Raw genomic sequence first — 19,047 nt, forward strand, 5'->3', positions numbered from 1 at the left:
ATTGAATTTGTATCGATTGCCCTGAGATAGTATGGCCTTTCAGAACATGAGAGGAGGATGCCAGTCCTCACTGCATCTATTTACTCCGAGATGCATAACCAGAAATAACCATCCTCAATGAATTTAATTTCATTAAAATTGTACTTTAACTAAACGGATGTGTTTAGCTGGTGTCCGGCTGTAAACGGGGTTTATGTTGCACCGGACGGTGGTAGACTCGGGCATCTTGTCAGTTTATAATACATTATTTATGAGACATGATTAGAAGGTTATACACATTTCTTTGAACTTTCAACACATTTCTTAGAATTAAATCGGAGTTAATATTTAGATCTGTTTTTTTTTGTCACATTCCCTGTCGGACGAAAATATTTGGACTGCTTTTGGGATTTATGTGGTTGCTAATTTTTGCCTGTGATTCTGAAATATTTTTTAAACTGAGACCATAAATAGCCTACATATGTAGAAAGCATAGCTAATTCATACGTTTTCAGAGAAGTTAGGTTATAATATTCAAACAAGATCAAATAGAGTGCTTTATTAGGTGGGTTACCAACGAAGAGAAAGCATACTATTAGAACCAAATAAAGCAACATCCGGTAAGAGTTTTTAGCCAAGCCACCTAAATTATATTATAGCAGAAGTTATTCGTTGACATGAATTACTTATTATTTTGTACAATGCATCCATATTTAAATAATCGAACATGTTTATTCTTAAAGGTTTACCAGGTCATTCATAGGCCTCTTAGTACTGAATATCAAAAACTTTCTTGAATCTAATCATAGACCTGCCTATAGGACAAGTAGGCCTATAGGAGACATTCTAGTTCTGCTAATATGTAACAACGGCTACTCTGGAATGCACCCAGTTAACGTCTTCTACTTGCACTATGGGGAGAGGATAAATAAATTATACCGTTGTTTAGTTTTCTCTTAAATATTCTCATTATGCATCTCAATGGGGGCCTCGTGCGTCAAACCTGTTTTTGGTTTTCAAAATGAATATTTAATTACAGTTTGGGCTATCTAATTACACAAAGCAATTAAGGTTAAGATTCCCACCTTCTGATGTGTTTACTTTATTTGTAAGTTAAGTGACATGAAGGGAGTTCAAGTTGTTTTATGGTGAATGGCCATGAGGAATAAGGATATAATATACTACATTCTATTATATATTATATATGGATTCACAAAATCTTGCGTCTTGTGTGTGTGTGTGTGTGTGTGTGTGTTTATTTACCTGAAGTTCGTTTCAGCACCAGCACCAGCAGCACGTTGCTGTCACTGGTCGGCAGTGTGGAGCTGTCCTATAGGTGCTATAGCTAGGTGCTGAATTATCTATGGCTGTAGTTCAGTTGAGTTAGACAATATCAAACAATATTGATGCATACACTAATAATAGTAATAATAATAGTTCTTATTGTTATTCTATTAATATTTAAAGATTATGTTATTTATATTTAATATATTTAGCCTAAATCTATTTCACAGCTAGTTCTTTATTCTCATCATTTTAGTTATATATTTTACTTGTTTATTGCAGCATATTTTCATCTATTTGTAAAAATATATATATTTGCATTTTAGTCATTCAGCAGACGCTCTTATCCAGAGCGACTTACAGTTAGTGAGTGCATACATTTTTCATACTGGCCACCCGTGGGAAACGAACCCACAACCCTGGCGTAGCAAGCGCCATGCTCTACCAACTGAGCTACAGGAGTAAATTAATTGAAAGCCATTTTAATGTACTTTTACCTGCAAACATAATGTGGTGTTGCTTGTAAAATATTTAGTTCTAGCGCACATAACTAATTTGAGCATTTATGTATATAAATATATTTTGTTAAATGGGCCAAACTCAGTCGTCCCTGTCACTGTCTATATCCCTGCTTTGCGAATGCAGCTAGGCCTACAGCCTATGTGGTTCGCAGAGTGTCTGTGGAATAAGCAAGATCTCCAGTTTCAGTGTGTATGGAAAAATCATATACTCCGGAGCAGTCTCGAATCCATCCCTGTGAAATGAACATGCTTCCCAAGCCTTTAACTCTTCACCTATAATGCAGGCGCTCCAAGTTTAGCGTAGCCGTATGAAAGTCTACATCACACATAGGTCATTGAACGAGAGCCCAGCCAAGATCTACATATCTTAACCTGTTTGAATAGCAGAGAAATATATATTTCTTGGCATTGAGTTCGAGTCTTGTGTGTTTTTATGGAGTCGCTATCTTTATTTGAATGCATAGCCTAACAGCATTTAATCAAATAATGTTGTGTATCCCTGAATCTTTGCAGTTTTAAATTGTTTTGAAATATTTCTCATATTTTCAAATTATTCATAATTGAAAGATAGCCTTATGATTTGTCAATGGAGTCGCAGACACGTTAGTTTTAGATAAGGAATACATTTTATTAGGCCTATCTGAAACATGTCTTCATTTAATTATTTGAAAGGCTTATGATCCTCCTATTAGTTATATTATTATAAGTATTAAGTAGTTTAAATCGTTTTTCCATGTACCTCCTTATAGTTTATTAATTCTTACAGTGACTGTATGTTGGCTGTTTGTTGTATGGCGGCAGGTATAGCCTAGCGGCTCAATAACCGAAAGGTCGGTGGTTCGAATCCCCGAGCCGACTAGGTGAAAAATCTCTCTATGTACACTTGCTGTGTATAAGAGCGTCTACTAAAATATGTAGATCTTTGCTCAGTTTATAGTTTTAGACCTAGTGGAATACGGCCTCATTTCCCTGAGATCTGTTGATTTAGAATAAAGACATTGTTCTTTCAGAATCCCCCAAATGTTCATATGAGACTCATATAAGGTTTCCCTCAACATGATTTGGGATGTTCTGTGCCCATTAAAACTCATAACTCCCGCGTTTGATCAGCCGCCTGGCCCGCCCCCGACGTTAATTTTGCTTGATTGGCTATACAATGTTACCTATTATGACGCCATGTTTTAATTGCGAATATGCATATGTTCAGCATATTGCGTGTCATGACATGCTAGGGAGAGATCAAATTATGCATAGGCCCTATTTGTTGTTTATTTTACCCCCTCTTATTCGAACCAGAGGCAACAAACCCTATAAAGATATTCGATTGTTCATATTGTCAACATCAATTTGATCTCCGCTTAGTCTCACCTCCATTCCTGCAAAGCATTTTATAAGCGCGTGGAGCCAGGCCTATGTGCCTCCTATGTTGCCCTCGCAACAGGCAAAACACCCATGTTCTCGTGGCTCGGCAGCAATGGTGTAGCCTTCCCTATTATTATTTAGTGTGTTTTTGCCTCTCTAAATGTAGGCCTAAGCCCTCAAACGAGCTGATGAACGCGGGGTTTATATATTAACGTCGCTGATGAATATTGCATCGCTGGGATTGAACACTTCCAATGACGTGTGTGTGTGTGTCTGTGTATGTGTGTGTGTGTGTGTGTGTGTGTGAGTGAGTGTCTGACTGGCTGCCCTTTAAGAAAGATAAATAACACTCGAAGAAAATACCGAAAATCAGCCCCCCCCCCAAACCAGTCTGTCAATAGTGCAGCCGGCCTTGAGCTGCAGCAGTGGCTGCTGTGTGTGTTTGCGAGCGAGGAGAAAGCCATAGTAATGTAACAGAGCAACGAATCTCCAAGGCCCTGGCGCTGCACTCAAGACTAGGGCTTCATTAAAATTTCATACGCAGCGCTTGGCCAAGGTCTATTTATGAAAATGTGCTTTCCGCTTCATGGGAAACACTAGTCGGAGAGGAACCATGGGGAGGAATCCTAAAGTGTGGAATTATATGCTTATAAATTTGCGCAGTCTTAGCCTTTATAATGCATTGTTACAAAATACACTCGCACGACTGAAACATTGTAGTTTTTCACTCCTCATGTTGGACATCTATCACAGGCTTATGTTATTTTCTTTGAATGGTTAGTAAATAATGTACATGCTTTTAAAAGGAAGGTGTAGACTGGCAGGTGTATTCAGCTGAGTGTAGCCATATAGCCTGAATTCCCGTATGAACAAATCATCACATCGAGATTTGGCAGACATTATTCAATCAGTGTGGGATGTGAAGGTGTGCATCAGCCCCAGTTGATTGCATCATGTTTATAATATGCTGGGCTTGGCCACACAAATGTTTGCCTTATAAATGAATATAGCATCCAGACATACCACTATCAGCAATTCTGTTTTTAGGCCTAATCAGTTTAAAAACCCACATTATGCAGTGTGCGTGCCCCTTCACCAACATTGGCTGACTGAAGTTTTCGGAGTGTGTTCACATCAGCCTCTGCCGGTTTGAGCGGAAGAAATCTGATTTGCGTAACAAGGCTCTTGTTTTGGATTGTACAGGAGAACACAAAAGAGACAATAAGGCTTTCCACGTGTTAATTATTTAAGTAAAACAATTAACGTGGACTGTCCTGTGACAGTCTTTTATTCACTCATCCAGGACTATCTGCTCCACTCGGCAGAGACAAAGTAGGCCTTGGATAGAATCAACGGGTTTCTCAGTGCAGGTTTGGGCTATAGGGCTCGGAATATGTAAATAACATAGGCATAGGCTATATAGCTAGCATATAGTACAAATGAAAAACAAACATTAACCTATGTAGGCTATTTTAATAGGGTACTTAAAGGGCAATTCTGCCACTTTTCAACCGCATGTTCTATATCCAGCACCAAACCAGTGTCTACATATGTGAAAACAGCGCATTTCTATGATTTGTGGTTAAAACGTTTTTTGTGTGGTTTTTTTTCAACAGTGATTTTCAAAACCTGCAATGAGTTTCTAGCCAGAGGGAGGGTATTTTCTTGCTCCCCATATAGCCATGTATCTCATAGCTTTTGAAAATCACTGTTTAACTTTTGATGATGGCATGGGGCAGAACTTTTGAACTTTATATGCGTTTCCAAAAAACCTTGAAAATCACTGTTTAACTTTGATGATGTCATGGGTAGAACTTTTGAACTTTATATGTTTTTCTACAAAACATAGAAATGTGCCTTTTTCACATTTGTAGACACTGGTATTCTGCTGGAGATAACGAAAATGAGGTTGAAAAGTGGTGGAATTTCTCTTTAAAGAGCAGCCAGGTCACCCCTGATACAAGCATGCACTATGACTTTAGAACAGTGACTCGGAGAGCCAGAGTATAGTGATCTAAAAATGATTGTATTTTTTTATATTTTTAAGCATTTTGTAGGCTACATCCTAAACTGCGTGACTGCCGAACCGATAGCTTGATAAAGCTATTATTCATTTATCTCCAATTCATATCTTATACTTGCTGTTCCGCAGCCAACTCCAACAGTTAAACTCGATACACAGCTAACGTTGATTATACATGGTTATTTATATATAATTTATAAGTTGGAGTACGGTTCAATTGTAAATAAATCATTGATGCAGCGATGTACTACATTCGTTGTTAGGCCAACATACCGGCACATGCCTTTGGATAGTAGGGCAAAATATTTGTCAATATTGAGAAAGCACCTTCATTATAGGCTATGGATGAAGAGTTTCTGTCCTGAATGCAATATTCAGAATTACAAGTCTGTATTAGAAGCCTGTCATATACCAGAACTTTGGAGTCCAGTAATAGTTTAAATAACCCTTAATAGCGCCAAGATATTTTTTGCTTAAAAGCGCCCACATTGTAAAGATACTGTCTAACACACAAGTGAATTATTCAAATTCCCCAAAATAAGCATATATTACAAACAATTCACACATGCATTTAGTCCAATTTGATGGACGTTTCTGTTTTTCATGTTTTTAAAGTTATTTTGATCAATGTCTTTCATAGCAAGTTCATGTTTTTTAAAATGTTTTATTCATTCAAAGTGTTGTGTTTCTGTGACACTCAGAAGCTGATAAATTGGCGATTGAGCTAATCTGACATGCCAGTAACCTAAAATGGCCTCAATATGGGCAACATTGGCGATAGTGTCGTTGGTGCCATGATACTTTTATCTCTAACTTTGGAATGCTATGGGCTATTAACTTAGTTCCAACTGCATCTAAAAAATGAGACTCTAAACTTGGTATATAGACATTGACTGGAAGCGAAATATTAATGTATATATTTTGAGATATAGTGGCTGCCAAGCCCCCCCAGGGGCCAAATCTGGGGTGGCTCCATATATAGGCCTATACCTTTTGCAACAAGCTATTTTTGTTGTATTGCTTAAGTGTAGCTGCTGTTAGTGATATTGTGCTGCCATTGTTTTTTTGTTTTGTTTTTAATCATTATTTCTGTTGTCACATTTCCTCATTCACCCCAGTCAATTTAGTCCTTAGTGCCAGGCTCTGTCGCAGCCGGCCGCGACCGGGAGACTCATGGGCGGCGCACAATTGGCCCAGCGTCGTCCAGGGTAGGGGAGGGAATGGCCGGCAGGGATGTAGCTCAGTTGATAGAGCATGGTGTTTGCAACGCCAGGGTTGTGGGTTCGATTCCCACGGGGGGCCAGTATAAAAAAATATGTATTCACTAACTGTAAGTCGCTCTGGATAAGAGCGTCTGCTAAATGACTAAAATGTAAAATGTAAAAAATGTGGCAACCCTCCTGATGTGTCACATCAAAAAGTTCCGTCTGCTAACAGAATGGTTGTATTGAATTGCTCCGAGGGGAGAGGACCCGGGCGCGTGTTGGACAACACAACCAGTTCCTTCTGCGCGAGGAGATCTCCTTCTTAACAAACATACAAAAATCAATAGTATCATAACAACTGGTATTTATTATTCATTAATAACGAGTTTCACAGGCATGAAACCACCTGCTGAACACGAGGGAGAGCCCTGGAACCCCTGACATTTTCTGGACTGATAGTCAGCGTCTGTCATGTCTCTCTTCCTTCGCAACTGACTGCAGAGGCTAGGCCCCACACGGACTGCAGCGTCTGGATGAACTAGCTGGCATTACTCAAGGATTATGCACATATGTGGAAAGGACGTGTCAAAAATAAATTAGAAGCAGATATTTATAATTGATTGATTCCTATATTAACAATACATTTACTCCAATGGTTGTAGTAGACTTTACACCCTGAACCTTCCTCTAAATGTTGTTTCGCTTCAAAGTGATAGTCAAGTCTTATTGGCCTAAATCTTACTGCATCAACGAATAACTTAACTCTTAAACATTTTATGGTGCCATCCTCAGTTTAACTTTAAATAATTCAAAGAAAATTGTATTTGGTCTGATGTCCTTACGTTTATTACCTAAACCCTTGAAGGCCACAGTTTATGACGAGAATTGATCTAATTCCAATATAGTTTGAGGTCGGAGGAATACATTGTTTTTCTTCTAAATGTTAGATTTGGTATTTCGCTATAGGTACTAGGGAAAATTGTAACGTGATAATAATGAATGGGCTAGCCCAGACTAATATATGCCCTCCCCATGATTACTTATTCTAACTAAATGTTATTTCTTATTCAATCAGATCAATACAAAAAATAGATTCTGAATTGAAAAGGAGCATAATAAAGTAAACATTGATCAACATCGAATTGAATCATTCAGATGATCATTTGATTTGATCATTGAAGTAGCCTTTATAAAGTCCATAGCCTAGTCAGAAATAGCTTAAAATGATTCCACAACTGATCCCTCAACCTCCCACCCCGAATGTGTTCTCCCATTTCAAAGAACCAGATGCTCTCCATTCTAACAGACGAACAGACATCAAATGGAGACTGTTGATATATTTACTTCAAAAAAACTGATAGGAGAAGATGAGGTAAAACGTGCATGGTTTATTTTAGTTTCTGTCGCTTACACAGACACATTTAAGCACACCTTCACAAATGAAATATACGTTGTATTTTAAATAAGTTAAGTTCAAATAAATAGGTAAATAATAATAAACCAAACTAAGTAAAAGGGTAAAAAATATAAATAGGTCAACAATTCCTCATGTTTAGAATATCTACAAAGTGCACTGAACTCTGGGAATACAATGTAACCAATATTTCCATCCATTGCTCAATATTATTATTATTAATAATAATAATAAAAATAACACAAATATTTTCGTTTTCATGTGAGGACATAAAATGGACGTTTTACAACGTAATTATTAGAAATAATTTGATTGTCAAAGCATCATTGCAGTGAAATTAGGTAAAGACATACACTATGTTTACATATCTGTGAGTCATCTAATTCAACCATAACTTCGTGGAAAAAACGAAAAAACGAAGAAACGATTAGTTTTTTGTGTTTTATACTCCTACAGTCCAGAATGACCATGAATGTGCCAACACTAGCGTAATGAGGTAGACAGATAGTTGACTATACTGTGTATGTCCGCGTGTTCGTGCGTTTGCCCGTGTGTATGCTCTCTTATTGCAATGCATTCAAATGGGTTTTTAGAACTATTAACTCACAGCTAACGCCCTACAAGTAAACCATGCAATGAATGATTACAATTATACCCCCGTGTTATGGACAGCCAACCATCTCTGAGACACATACAATGATGACAACATTACGCCCTAAGCATCAGTTATCTTCTGGAAACAACAATTCGATTTTTGAAAAAAGAACGAATTCGATGCGCTCTTCACACACAGGTGAAATGTAGCCTATTCACAAATATGTACATTGATAAATATAAAATAGTTATTCTGACTCAAGAGAATAATAACAATTATTATTCGATTTCCATTTTTGTACAATAATTGCCATGACTTAAGGGGTGGGTTTTCTCTTTTCCGCCTCCATGGAGTATAATGATGTCGATCTCCTATTTCACTGTTATTGTATTCATCGAAGTTCAGTTTTCAATTTAAAAAGGTATACGTTTCGCCCCGGGGGATATTGGTTATCAAGTCTTTATCCCAATTCAAAGGAAGGAAGCACATCTTGTCTGCTAGCCTCGATGGACCTTAGCCGTTGGCCTATTTGTTTCGGATTAGTCTATTCGAGGAAAGTTTTGCTCTGCATTTTCCTAGTGTGTCGCAGAAAACTTCATCCTTTTCTGCTTTTGCCTCTGATTGCAAAACCACACCCTGACCACGTTCTTTTTCAGGTCCAGTTTCTCGGCTATTGCTGCAATCTTCTCAGACGAGGGCCTCGGCTGCACGGCGAAATATGCCTCCAAAGAGCGCTTCTCTGGAGCAGCGATGGAGGTGCGTTTTCTCTTCTTGTCTCCTCCGTTGAAAATCTCTGGCTTGGTCATTTTCTCCCGCTGCGCCCTCTCCGCCTCCTCCAGCCACGCTTCCAGGATGGGTTTCAGTGCCACCATGTTGTTATGAGACAAGGTGAGGGACTCGAACCGGCAAATCGTGCTCTGACTGAGGCAACCGACCCCAGGGATTTTAAGGTTCGCCAGGGCCGAGCCCACGTCTGCCTGCGTCACCCCCAGCTTGATCCGCCTCTGCTTGAACCGCTCTGCGAAGGACTCCAGCTCCCGGGGATCTGGCTCTGAGTCCCCGCCGCCGCCCAGCGAGGTGTGCGAGCCCATGCTGTGGGGGTGCATGTTCATGGCCTGTTGGTGGTGGTGGTGGTGCTGCTGCATGTGGTTTATGGCGGACATGTGAGCGTGTGGATGCGAGGCAGTGGAGCAGACGTCGGAGCCGGGCATCCCTCCCAGGGAGACGGACATGCCAGGGGTCAGGTGGTCCAGCAGGTCGCCATCCAGGCCCTGAGAGCCCTGGTGATGGGGGTGGTGGTGGTGGTGCGAGGTGAGCACGGACGGGTGGTGGAGGTGGGCCGAGGATGAGGTGGGGGTGCAGGCCATGCTGGTCATCGTGGTCATGTTGTGGTAGGTCGCGTCTGGTTTATAAGGGTGGCTCTTTGAGATATCCACCGCCGCCAGCGCTTCCGCTCTCTGCAGTAAAGTCTCATCGAAGCCGGCGAAGATGTTGCTCTGCAGCTGTGAGATGCAGAGGAACAGGGGAGGCAGAGAGGGGAACGGTTAATGATGCTCCCCAAACAGGCACCATTCAAAGAGTTTAGGATACCTCTGGATAACGTTTTTAAAATGGAATTTATGGAAAATAGATTATCACAGTTTGGATTACGCATTCATTACGCACGAGGTTTGAAATGTTTAGCCGTTGTGAAAATATAAAAAATTACACTATCAATAAGGCATTTCTTAAAATAAATTGTCAATATATCCAAACGGTTGAGTTAATTTCATATCACTCAGAGACTATATCAGCCTATTATCGGAAAATCCTCCAAATATTCAACCATCACATTTGATTATTTGTTAAGAATGAATATTTCAAGACACAAATCATTTATCTGCACCTTGGAATGAGAAGAGTTTTACATGTGAGCAATACGAAATATCTAATCAGGGAAATCACATTATTTGACCTATAATGTATTAGCATTTAGCGTTCGGTTTCACCCAATTCTCCATGTCCCATGCATGCTCCCCTACATTTAAGGCTACTTTTCATTATTGCTAATTGGATCATTTGAATGTGACGGTAACTCACCGAGTGAGTGGGCATGCATGCCCTCCGGATGGCCTCTGAGGTGGATTGCAGAGGCGTGTATTTGGGCTCGTGCAGTATGGGGTGCATACTGAAAGGTTGTTTGCTGTTCATTGACATCATGATTGCAGAAGTTAGTGAGGGTTGTTGTCCGTCTTCCTCGTTTTGCTCCGTGTTGGTCCGTTGTCACTAGAATCGTCTCAGGATTAAACAAATTGATAGAACAGTCGGTTGGTTGGTTGTTTGAGATGATGGTAGTGATGGTAACGATGACAGGTTTAAACCTCCTGTCTTCTCCCCTGTAGGTCTCTCTCTATCCAGTCGGACTCTTCTGCTTTTGGCTGTAAATGGCTGTATGTAGTATGGATACTACCTAGCAGCCACCTATAATATAACGTCTTACTGGGCCCGCCCCAAAGATGGGTCATCACCCCCTCCTTTCCCTATTGTCTCCAAATGTTACTGGGAAATGTGTGTGTAGCCACACCTCTTGAGGACAAAACCACCACCCACTCCAACGCAATGCGTTTGGAGTCCGGATTTTGACAGGTGCAATGGTATTGGCTGGTTGTCAGACGGACAACACGCCCACCACGCGTTGCGCAGGTTGCTGTTTTTTCTGATGGATAGGTTGGCTTTTATTCTATGTCCCAATTTCTGTAATAACCTCATAATAAGCTTTTTAAATTTCAAATGAGCATTCAAAGCGCTAATGAAAAAAGTAATTTTAGTCTCTGCATTTTGGTAAAAATGGCATAAGGTGAAGAAAAGTAATTTGTAATATCCAAAGTGATATCTGAAATTCAATATCAATATCATACCAGTGAAATAACTCCAGTGAACAGTGGATTCAGACAGGCTCCTGTGTTATATTAATAATAGATGGACGGCCACACACAAGAATCCTCCCTGACACCATTCCCTTTCTTTCCTAGCAATTAATACATAAATTAATCATTGCTCATTTACTTTGTGGCTCGAACCACAGTATGGATCCCCAATTAAAGAATAAACAGGTCAGAATGGATATGAAGCACAGGGAGGACGATGAAATATTTACTGTTGAACCTCAGGTCAATGGAGCAAGTGCTGTCAATCACAGCCTATGTCCAGAAGGCTGATTTGATGGAGATGGACCACCACTCTAGGCATGGTTCCCCTGCCCTGCCCCTGTCTTTCCCCTCCCCTGGTGGGGTAGGGCTCTCCTGGGGACTCCCTTTACAATACAAGGGCTAGGGGCTTTCCTCCTGACATTTGCTCCTATACACATCATGTCAATAATGAGACAACCTCAGGAAAACCAATTAGAGATAACTTTTATAGAGAGATTTTATATACATTTCTTGTTATGCTTACAGTCTGCTGTTTACCTGGTGTTTGTCATAGAAATGAGATGCTGAAACTGTAGTTATATACAGTAGCAATTACCTAGTAATTTATTTGGTTTCTTTGGTGTCCATTGAAACAAGCACCAGGCACCAGAAAGAGAAAGTGCAACAAGAAGTCTTACTGTATTATTAAAAATCAACTTGTCTAAGCTTCTTCCATCGCTCTAATTGGGGATCTGAAACCCCAGACCTGCATGTGTGTGTGTGTGTGTGTCAGGGAGACACAGAGAGAACTGTGAAACCCCAGCCCTGTCAGAAAGGAGGCCCCATAATAGGATAGGGAGTCTCTGTGACTGTGAGTCAGAAACAGAAACCTGAGCATGGTAATGGTGTCGGTCGGGGCGTAGCAGGCTCAGGCTGCAGCCATTGTCCCCCAGCAAATGGCTCTCCTCTCCGTCAGGACTGCGGCACCCGCTCATCAAATATACATCACCTCCACTGGGAGAGGCTCTCCTCTGGGACAGACAGACAGGCTGTTGGCTGTGGACCGCCCAGCTGTAGAGGAGCAGACGGACAGGGAGAGAGGGATAGACTGATGGACAAACAGAGAGCGTGACATAAAAGGCAGAGAAACACACACAGACATAAATAGAGACTTGGATTGGCAGAAAAGAGCAGAGAGGCAGGCAGTAGTAAAACATACACAAGCACATGCACATTTACGTCATGATCATGACCTCTTGCTCTCAGCTGTGAGTTATGACTGTGTAAATAACCCTGCTAACACCCATCGCCTCCCAGCCCCACTGTCAACATCACGTGTGTGTTGGTGAGAGAGAGAGAGAGAGAGAGAGTGAGGGAGACAGAGAGAGAGGGAGAGCTTGGTTCTGTTCGAATCTGCGCTGACCCTGGTCCTGAATCACACTGCTCTGGCATCTGCTTGAAATACCAGTGTTTCTTAATGGGCTCTTACTCTTCTGTCAGCTCACTGTCTCTCTGTCCATTCTCTTCCGCCTTTCCTCCTTTCCTCTTTCCCTCCGTATCTCCCTCCCTCTCTCATGGCTTGCTTATAGCATAAACACTACAATAACAGTTTGTGTTGTTCCATTTTCATTCTGTTTGCTATTTTAATGCACTTAACATTCTGAAATATGACCACTACAGTATTTTTGCACTCACCATTCCATTAATGTGTGTGTGTGTGTGGTTACATTACAGTATGTCAGAAGGGGGGGGGGGGGGGCAGAGAGGGCCTATACAGTCCAATGATGCTCTCAACAATAGAGTAAAGACACTGCCACAAGAACACATTTCTGCCACGTTAAGCAAATGGACAAATTCAAAAAGAGCACACACACACACACACACACACACCTCACTTCCCCTTAATCCCCTCTGTCTCTTTCCTTCAATTTTCATTCTTGTCCCCCTCTTCTTGAAGCAGGTTGAATTATTGATGGTGTATAAAATCTTACGTTGTAGATTGTAACCATTCACCAAATCGGCAGGTTTGTGTGGAGGGGGCTGCTGAGGGGAAGGGGGTGTCTAACCACACTCTTTAATGTAATTGCCTTTAGGGTTCCTGGTAAATATTTCATCGACTGCCAGCACAAATGGAAGATACAAAGCTGGAAGGAGGCTATTCCTCTCTCCCAGAGCAGAGGGAGATAGAGAAGAGGGAGATGGAGGGATCCCGTGTACTTGACCTGGCTCCGCAGGTGCCGAAGTGGGGCAGTGGGCAGCACTCCCCCTCGGGCAGGGCAGGTCCCCAGGGGCAGGCATGTCAGAGGTGGGGTAGGCGTGTGAGGGGGGGGTGGGGTGGGGGAGGGTTGCGGTGAGACTGACAGAAAGAGGCAGAGAGGGAGGGTGTATGGGGGTCTTAAGCACCCCTGCCCTAACACGGGACAGGGTTGTATACTGGAACAGAGTGGTTTACAGGGAAACGTCATTACAGGACAGGTTTGGGGGCGATAGAGCACTGAAATATGCATGAGGTCGGATCTGTAAGGCGACCTGGACAAGATGTACATACAGTTACAGTATTGGTGGTGTTTTAGTGAAGCAGGATGTTTTAAAGTGCTGGGGAACACAGGAGGTATTCAGGGACAGGTCTACTGTTCTCTCCATTAAACCATCTTCTGTCTAACACAAGAGGAGAAGGGTGTCAGTTGATGCCCTATTGTTACAGTACAGCGCAAAGTTGAATCCACTGAATCATTTAGTAATTTGTTATGTGTGAGGCTTTCACCCCATTGGGACCCAAACACAGCACTGTTGTATTAGCTGCTGTTGTCTACAGTAGCCTAAAGTATCCATACATTACAATAAAACATACATTGCTTTCTGGCCGATCTTCTGGAAAGTTCATTCGGGCCACTTTAAAAGTTAGTCTTTCGCTCCATCAATACGTTTGCCATTCCAGCTCTATCTCTTTCTTTTGAAATGTTTTCTCTCTTTATCCTCTCTCTCTCATCTTCGTCTCCTCCCCATTCTTCCTCTCTGTCCCAGGTCTATCTGCCATGGCCCATGCTCCTTGCCATGGCCCAGCTAGCTGATCGAGAGAGTTAGAAAGAGAGTGAGAGAGGAGTCTGGGATGGATCAATAGATTAACTGAGTGCTCATTAATGATGCATGTCAGCCCTACAGCACTTGGACATAAAGAGAATGTGCTGGAGGATTGACGTGTAAAAGCTTTAAAGAACAGGCCTGTTTACTTGTTCCAGAGTGTGGAGGTAAGGGGCCACTGCTGTGCCGTGGTGAGAACAGACCCTTGTTCCCAGACCTGGACCGCCAAAGCCACGGACCTGGGAGGTATGTACAGGATACACATGTTATACACCATCCAACGAAATACTTACTTGCAGGAGGGTGATGGAAAGAAAAAGAGAGGGCAGAGAGAAATGTCCCACCATCTTATGAATGAAGATAAGGAGTAGTTTCAGGACTGATGATGGAAGTGACAGTGATGATGAGGATGATGATGAGGACGTTGATGATGAGGACGTTGATGATGATTACGATAATGAAGATGTTGATGATGAGGACATTGATGAGGAGGACATTGATGATGAGGACGATGATGAGGAGGACGATGATGATGAGGACGTTGATGATGATGAGGATGTTGATGAAGAGGACGATAATGAGGACGTTGATGATGAGGATGATGATGATGAGGACGATGATGATGAAGACGTTGATGATGAGGACGATGATGATGAGGACGATGATGATGAGGACGTTGATGATGAGGACGATGATGATGAGGACGTGGATGATGAGAACGATAATGAGGATGTTGATGATGAGGACGATAATGAGGACGTTGATGATGAGGACGATAATGAGGACGTTGATGATGAGGACGATAATGAGGACGTTGATGATGAGGACGATAATGAGAATGTTGATGATGAGGACGATAATGAGGACGTTGATGAAGAGGATGATAATGAGGACGTTGATGATGAGGATGAAGATGAAGATGACAGAGACTTGATTGTGACCTGTGTAAATTATCATCTATCTTTCTCCATGTTCCTGTTGCATTCCAACTTCCCCTCTTCATGTCCCCAAACTTCTCAACACTGTGTGGAATTCTGAGGAAGCAGGCATCAAACAATACAATCTTAGATCACAAGAGAATACAAAAAACATTTGCATACAAACACAATCTACATTATTTGTTCTACAACAATTGAGAGCAGTGAAACAAAGGAAAAACAAATAAACTAACAAAATGATGTGAATATGCCGGTGAAGAAAGGAAGGGGAGAGTAATGAAATGTACATTTCAATGAATCCTGTTCTTGTCTCTGGTGTGTCAGACAGGGGGGAAGAGAGAGAGACAGAGCCTCTATCTACTCTGATGGCTTCTTTCAAAGCTGTGGAGAACAGAACAGAGAGACAGAGAGCGGCTTTGTTTTAGCTCTGCTCCCTACAGTGAGGAAACAAGACAACAAGGAGACACCATGGTGAAACAGATGTGTCGGACGACTTCCACATAATTGAAAGCCCAACTCCACAACACACACGCAAGAGGCAAAAAGAGTGAAAAGCGATGAAACAAATCCACATGCGTTTGTCTTGCTTGATTCCTCTTTCGTCTTTATTTAGTGAAATATTAATGGCCTCGCAAGAGGCCATTTGTGTTTATGTGCGGGGCTCAGATCTGTTGTTGGGCTGAGGGGGGCGGATTGATTCTCCTCATTGTGAGATGATCACTGTAATTATTGGGTAGGGGTGAGAAGGCTTGCTGACTACTCTCTCTCAGTCTCAGTAGTACTGCAACTCAGACACCCCACTGTGCACATAGGCACGCACACGCACAATGACACACATCGCTCCGCTTGCTTCTTCTGTTATGTTCTTGTTGTCTTGCGCGCCCTTTCAACTCAGCGCTTTTTGTACCAGCAGCCTGCTTCATCAAAGACCTGCTGTGTTGATTATTGGTGTGTGTGTATGTGTGTGTGTATTAGGACTGTTTGAACACTAATGATGTGGTTAATAAGAGAGAGAATGGAGGAGTCAACATATAGTGTTTTGGTAATACAGCATGAAGTAACAATGTACATATTGCCAAGCTTACTTTGGAGATTTACAATACAATGTCTCTCTTTCTGAAAGGTTCCAGGGTGTTGGGGCTCACTATATCTGTCCCTCTCCTGGTCTAAACCCTGTTCCAGTCAGCAGGTTTCAGGAGCCCAGAGGGGAGACTGGAGCGGTGTGTGTGTGTGTGTTTGCGTCTATCTGTGTGTATGGGGGTACACACACAGAGGACCCCAGCTGGTGTGGGACGGGCTGTCTTTGTGTGTCACCACACCCCTCCACAATCCTAACAGGATTAAGGAACGGAGCTCGGCTCGCTCCTCAGCGCTTGGGCGGCGGTGTGCACCCAGTCCCGTCTGACAGGGGCATAGTGGACCCCCTCTGTCACCCTCCTCTGATAGAGCCCAAAGGTACAGCACCCCCCTGGGATATGAGTGAGAATATGCATCCTGTCACCACCCGATCGACATCCCCCACCCAAAAAGGCAAAGAGACGGGTGAGGAGAGCCAATTCATGCTCACATGACATCACATAGTCATGAGATTACATCAGCGTGTTATGACATATTTATGGTTGTCTGAGGCTGCTGTACATGGGGTCTTGTGACCTTCCATGCACCTCAGAGTTTCTCACCAATGAGGCTCTGTGGACTCTGACCTGCACTGCCTGACTCCTAAGCTGTGATACTCTAGAGGACTATGTCAATCTCTTTCCTGGACCAGTACTCTGTGTTTATTAGATATAACTCCCTATAGAAGTGCTCTATGAGGGCTGTGTTTGTCTAGCTGTCTGTGCCTGCAAGCTTAGGTCTGGTGCAGTTCTGCAGGCTATCTGGCGGTAAGGCTGTGTATACAGCAGATAACTATAGCTTATTGTTAGAACTGCAGGTTTTGTATGTCTATGAAGGCCGTATGTGACTGTAGGGCTGCCTGGTGCAGCTCTCTACTCTACCTCCTACTTGGCAGGCAGAGTGGCCCGGGTTGCAGAGGGAGTGATGGTGCTCTGCTCTCATTACAGCAACAATGAAATAATGATGACTGGCGCGGCGAGACTTCATCAGAGGAATATCTGTTGTATTATTTATTCAGCCAGCCAGTCCCCTGGTTCAGGGAAGGAGAACATATAAACTTCCAGCCTCCCTCCTCTCTCCCTCACACGCTCTCCTGCTTGCCTTTCAAAGCAGAGGTGCCCACTCGCTCTGCGGCTAGGCTAGGCATGGCTAGGTTCGGTGTAGCTAAGCTGGGCCTATGGTCCTTTTACTGTGCTGGCTGTGGATGCAGCTTGGCCTCTTGTTGTTAGTACTAGAGCTGTCAGACCTGCATATGGATAATCCTTCAGAGAAGACCAGTCTGTCTCTACACCATGCTTGTCCTGGAGGCTGTGGGGCCTTTTGGACCATATGGAGGATCTGGAGATGGTGAAAGTACAGAGAGACAGAGGGACAGGGAGCCGAGTGGACTGACTGACTGAGGGAACAGCTGCTTCACACAGACTTAGAGGGTGGAGACGCCAGTGAAACAACAGGTGAGTGATGCTGGCTGGTTAACACCTTTCCTGTCCTCCAGGTAGCTGGGGCAACAGGAAATCATGCAATGTGGTACAGGAAAATACTGGACCCTTTGCCTCTGATTCAGGGCCAGATCTTTTGTTAAATCCCATAATGGTTAAAGTTAGGATTGGAGGTTAGGGTAGATCTTCTACCTAGAGTGAAAACACATATCAGATAAGATAAGATAAGATAATGAATTATGTGATGAGTAATGACCATAGATAGAATGTTACTAATGAAGGGTCATGGTCCATGCACCAGACCTGGCTCAGGTTGGGTGGTTCATCTCGATGGGAGAACAGAGCACACTCCATTAATATTGCACAAAGCCTCCTTGACAACTGTGTGGTCGATGCCTGGCAACCTGGGTTGCAGCGCTCAGATCCACGATAAGGGGAGGTAGGGGAGAGAGGGAGGGGAGAGAGGGAGGGGCGGCAGGGGAGGGAGAAGTGTGGGGCGGGGTTCCACAGGTGCTCAGGGTGTCTTTCGGCTGTTCATTCGATCTGTGTGGAAGGGAGGTGTGTGTGTTTGTGTTATGTGTGTCTCATAGACCAGCTGCATATCCACCAACTGTTTAAATGCAACAGTATGCTTTTGTCTCACCTCCTAACCCTAACAACCACACACATATACACCTCAACCCTAACAACCACACACATATACACCTCAACCATAACAACCACACACATATACACCTCAACCCTGACAACCACACACATATACACCTCAACCATAACAACCACACATATATACACCTCAACCCTAACAACCACACACACACAGACATATTTAACTACATATAGTAACTGACACTGAACATCAATGTTACCACATGGCTGCACTGTTGTGCATTCTGAATTGGAGTGCTGTGTGAGCATGTATCTTACATTAAGTGTGTGTTACTGTCAGTGAGGGGTCTACCCTCTAGAACCCACTCCCCACCAGGGCCATAGGCCCACCATAAACCTGCTCAGCCCCAGCCCAGCGGTCAGTTCGCAGGCCCACAGGCCCGTAGGCCAAGGTGCGCCATATCCACTTAAAACATTAATAACTTCCCACCTTCCCTGATTTGTTCATATTAATTATTAAACATCAGATCATTATCAATTATTAAAAATCATTTTATTCTCTTTTTGGGATCATTTCTTGGAACAGTGGCTGT

General features: G+C 42.7%; 1 protein-coding gene across 1 annotated transcript; it reads right to left on the bottom strand.

Moving 5' to 3' along the window:
- Positions 1–8,958: 8,958 nt before the first annotated feature.
- LOC311142010 (brain-specific homeobox/POU domain protein 3-like) lies at positions 8,959–10,582 on the bottom strand (the record flags this gene model as incomplete). The annotated part of the gene is made up of 2 exons (XM_084177555.1): positions 8,959–9,885; positions 10,463–10,582. 2 exons carry the CDS (start codon positions 10,580–10,582, stop codon positions 8,959–8,961), a joined length of 1,047 nt encoding a protein of 348 aa, XP_084033681.1.
- Between the last annotated feature and the right edge of the window lie 8,465 nt (positions 10,583–19,047).

The sequence above is a fragment of the Coregonus lavaretus genome, assembly GCF_964263955.1.
Source record: "Coregonus lavaretus genome assembly, chromosome: 15".
NCBI classification, from domain to species: domain Eukaryota; kingdom Metazoa; phylum Chordata; class Actinopteri; order Salmoniformes; family Salmonidae; genus Coregonus; species Coregonus lavaretus.